Raw genomic sequence first — 1,969 nt, 5'->3', positions numbered from 1 at the left:
ATAAGTCCCCTCTGTCTGTTAGAGAAATACAAGTTTTTTGGTGGATGGGTGGTGGGTCCTCCTGCCTCCATCGTCACTGGCCACCCAGTGGCGTCATTCCTGCCCTGTCTTATAAAACTGTCAACGCCTTCCTCTCACCTGGACTGACACACACACACACACACACACACACACCCCAAACACCAGAGCAGGACACGGGCTATTTTTGGCCACAGCAAGGGACCAGTCAGGAGTAAAATACTTGTTTCTTTCACGGGCATTTTCCCCACATCTGATCATTTCAACAAAAAGAAGTTCGTCACATTGTTTCTTTTATGAATCTGGCAAATTATTCTTACTTCTCTGGCATGTGCAACATGACCGCAGAGCACTCGCCCGCCGAGGCAAGCCCCGTTGTCATGTCTCCAAACGTGAGCTTGGACTCGCCGCTACCCCCGCCGCCTCTGATGCTGCAGGCACGGTCAAAGGACAACATTCTGATCAAGTCGGAGCCGCGGGGCAACAGTCCGAACACGGAGGATGGAGCCGCTCTGGGCCAGACGGAGGAGCACCTGTCCACAGGGAGCCGGCGGAGGAAGAGGCCCGTGCAGAGGGGGAAACCTCCCTACAGCTACATCGCTCTTATCGCCATGGCCATTGCCAACTCCCCGGAGAGGAAGCTCACCTTGGGGGGCATTTATAAGTTCATCATGGAGCGTTTTCCTTTCTACAGGGAGAACTCGAAGAAGTGGCAAAACTCAATCCGCCACAACCTCACCCTTAATGACTGCTTTGTGAAGATCCCCAGAGAGCCAGGCAGACCAGGGAAAGGCAACTACTGGACGTTAGACCCCGCAGCTGAGGACATGTTTGACAACGGGAGCTTTTTGAGGAGGAGGAAAAGGTTCAAGCGCACAGATGTGAGCACCTACCCGGGCTACATGCAGAGCTCCAGCGCCTTTACCCCTACACCAATGGGCAGGCCATCGTACCCTAACACCCTGTACGCAGGGATAGGGTCAGGTTATGGTTCTCAGCTTACAACCACATCCCCGCATCCGGCCATGCTGCATCCTTACCAGACCTCCGCCGGGGTCGGCCAAGGACAGCCGCGCATGTTCAGCATCGACAACATCATCAGCCAGCAGACGGTGGCGCAGAGCGGCCCGGGTGGAGAGCTCAACTCCCACGCGCTGGGGCTGGGTGGAGGTGACCTGGGCGCCATGACCTCCAGCTGCTCGGTGACCAGCACCGACCCGTCTGCGTGCTTCCAGACCCAGACTGTCAATCCGTCGGCGAACATGCTGAGCAGAAACAGCGGGAACCTATCGTCCAACTTGACCGCCGGGTACCCGTACTCCTCCTCGGCCTCCCCTCCAAACCTGCCCACCATGAGCCAGTCCGGATTCTCCCCAGGGAGCTCCCAGGTGTACTGCTCGGGCAACCGCCTCTCCCTGCCGGCCCTGCGCCCCAGCTCCTGCGCCGAGCATACGGAGCAGCTGCTGGGACTCTCCAGCCCCATGAACTCCTACAACAACACTTACATGAGACAAGCCAATTTTGCGTCAGGATTAGAGCGGTATATGTGAGATATTATTTACCCCCCCCCCCCCCCCCCAAAGAAATTTTTTTTTTTTGTAGAAAGGAAGGCTACTAAATAGTCCCATAATGTGCCCTCAATAAATAGGTATATTACTGGGATATTATAGCCTGACAGGCCATAAGAGATGCGAAGGCCTACTATTATGTCACCAAAGACTCCAATGTATGACAGATTATTTACTGTAACAATTTGTTTTTGCCAGGACCACAAAGGACACCTCATGACCGAGCCTCACTATAAAACATTCCTGTTTAAAAGGTGTAAAGCCATTCAGATCCATTTGACACATTCCATGACTTCATCTCAGAGTTTAATGTGTTTTATGGTGCCACAGCTGCGTTCATATTTCCTGTGTTTTACAGTTTGTCATTAAGTTTACATGTTTGT

The 1,969-nt window shown here is 53.3% G+C and overlaps 1 protein-coding gene across 1 annotated transcript; it reads left to right on the top strand.

Moving 5' to 3' along the window:
- The first annotated feature begins 314 nt into the window (after window positions 1-314).
- Window positions 315-1,568, top strand: foxe3 (forkhead box E3). The gene has a single exon (XM_069150335.1). The coding sequence runs from the start codon at window positions 315-317 to the stop codon at window positions 1,566-1,568; it is 1,254 nt and encodes a 417-aa protein (XP_069006436.1).
- The last annotated feature ends 401 nt before the right edge of the window (window positions 1,569-1,969 follow it).

Source organism: Embiotoca jacksoni, unplaced genomic scaffold (genome assembly GCF_022577435.1).
Source record: "Embiotoca jacksoni isolate LCO1_2020_lvr unplaced genomic scaffold, fEmbJac1.0.p SCAF_16, whole genome shotgun sequence".
NCBI classification, from domain to species: Eukaryota; Metazoa; Chordata; class Actinopteri; family Embiotocidae; genus Embiotoca; species Embiotoca jacksoni.
Note: the sequence above shows the minus strand (reverse complement) of the source record. Positions and strands in the feature narration are given on the sequence as shown.

Excerpts from the sequence above, each read along its gene's own strand:
- foxe3 (XM_069150335.1), top strand. The coding sequence starts at position 315 with ATGAATCTGGCAAATTATTCTTACTTCTCTGGCATGTGCAACATGACC.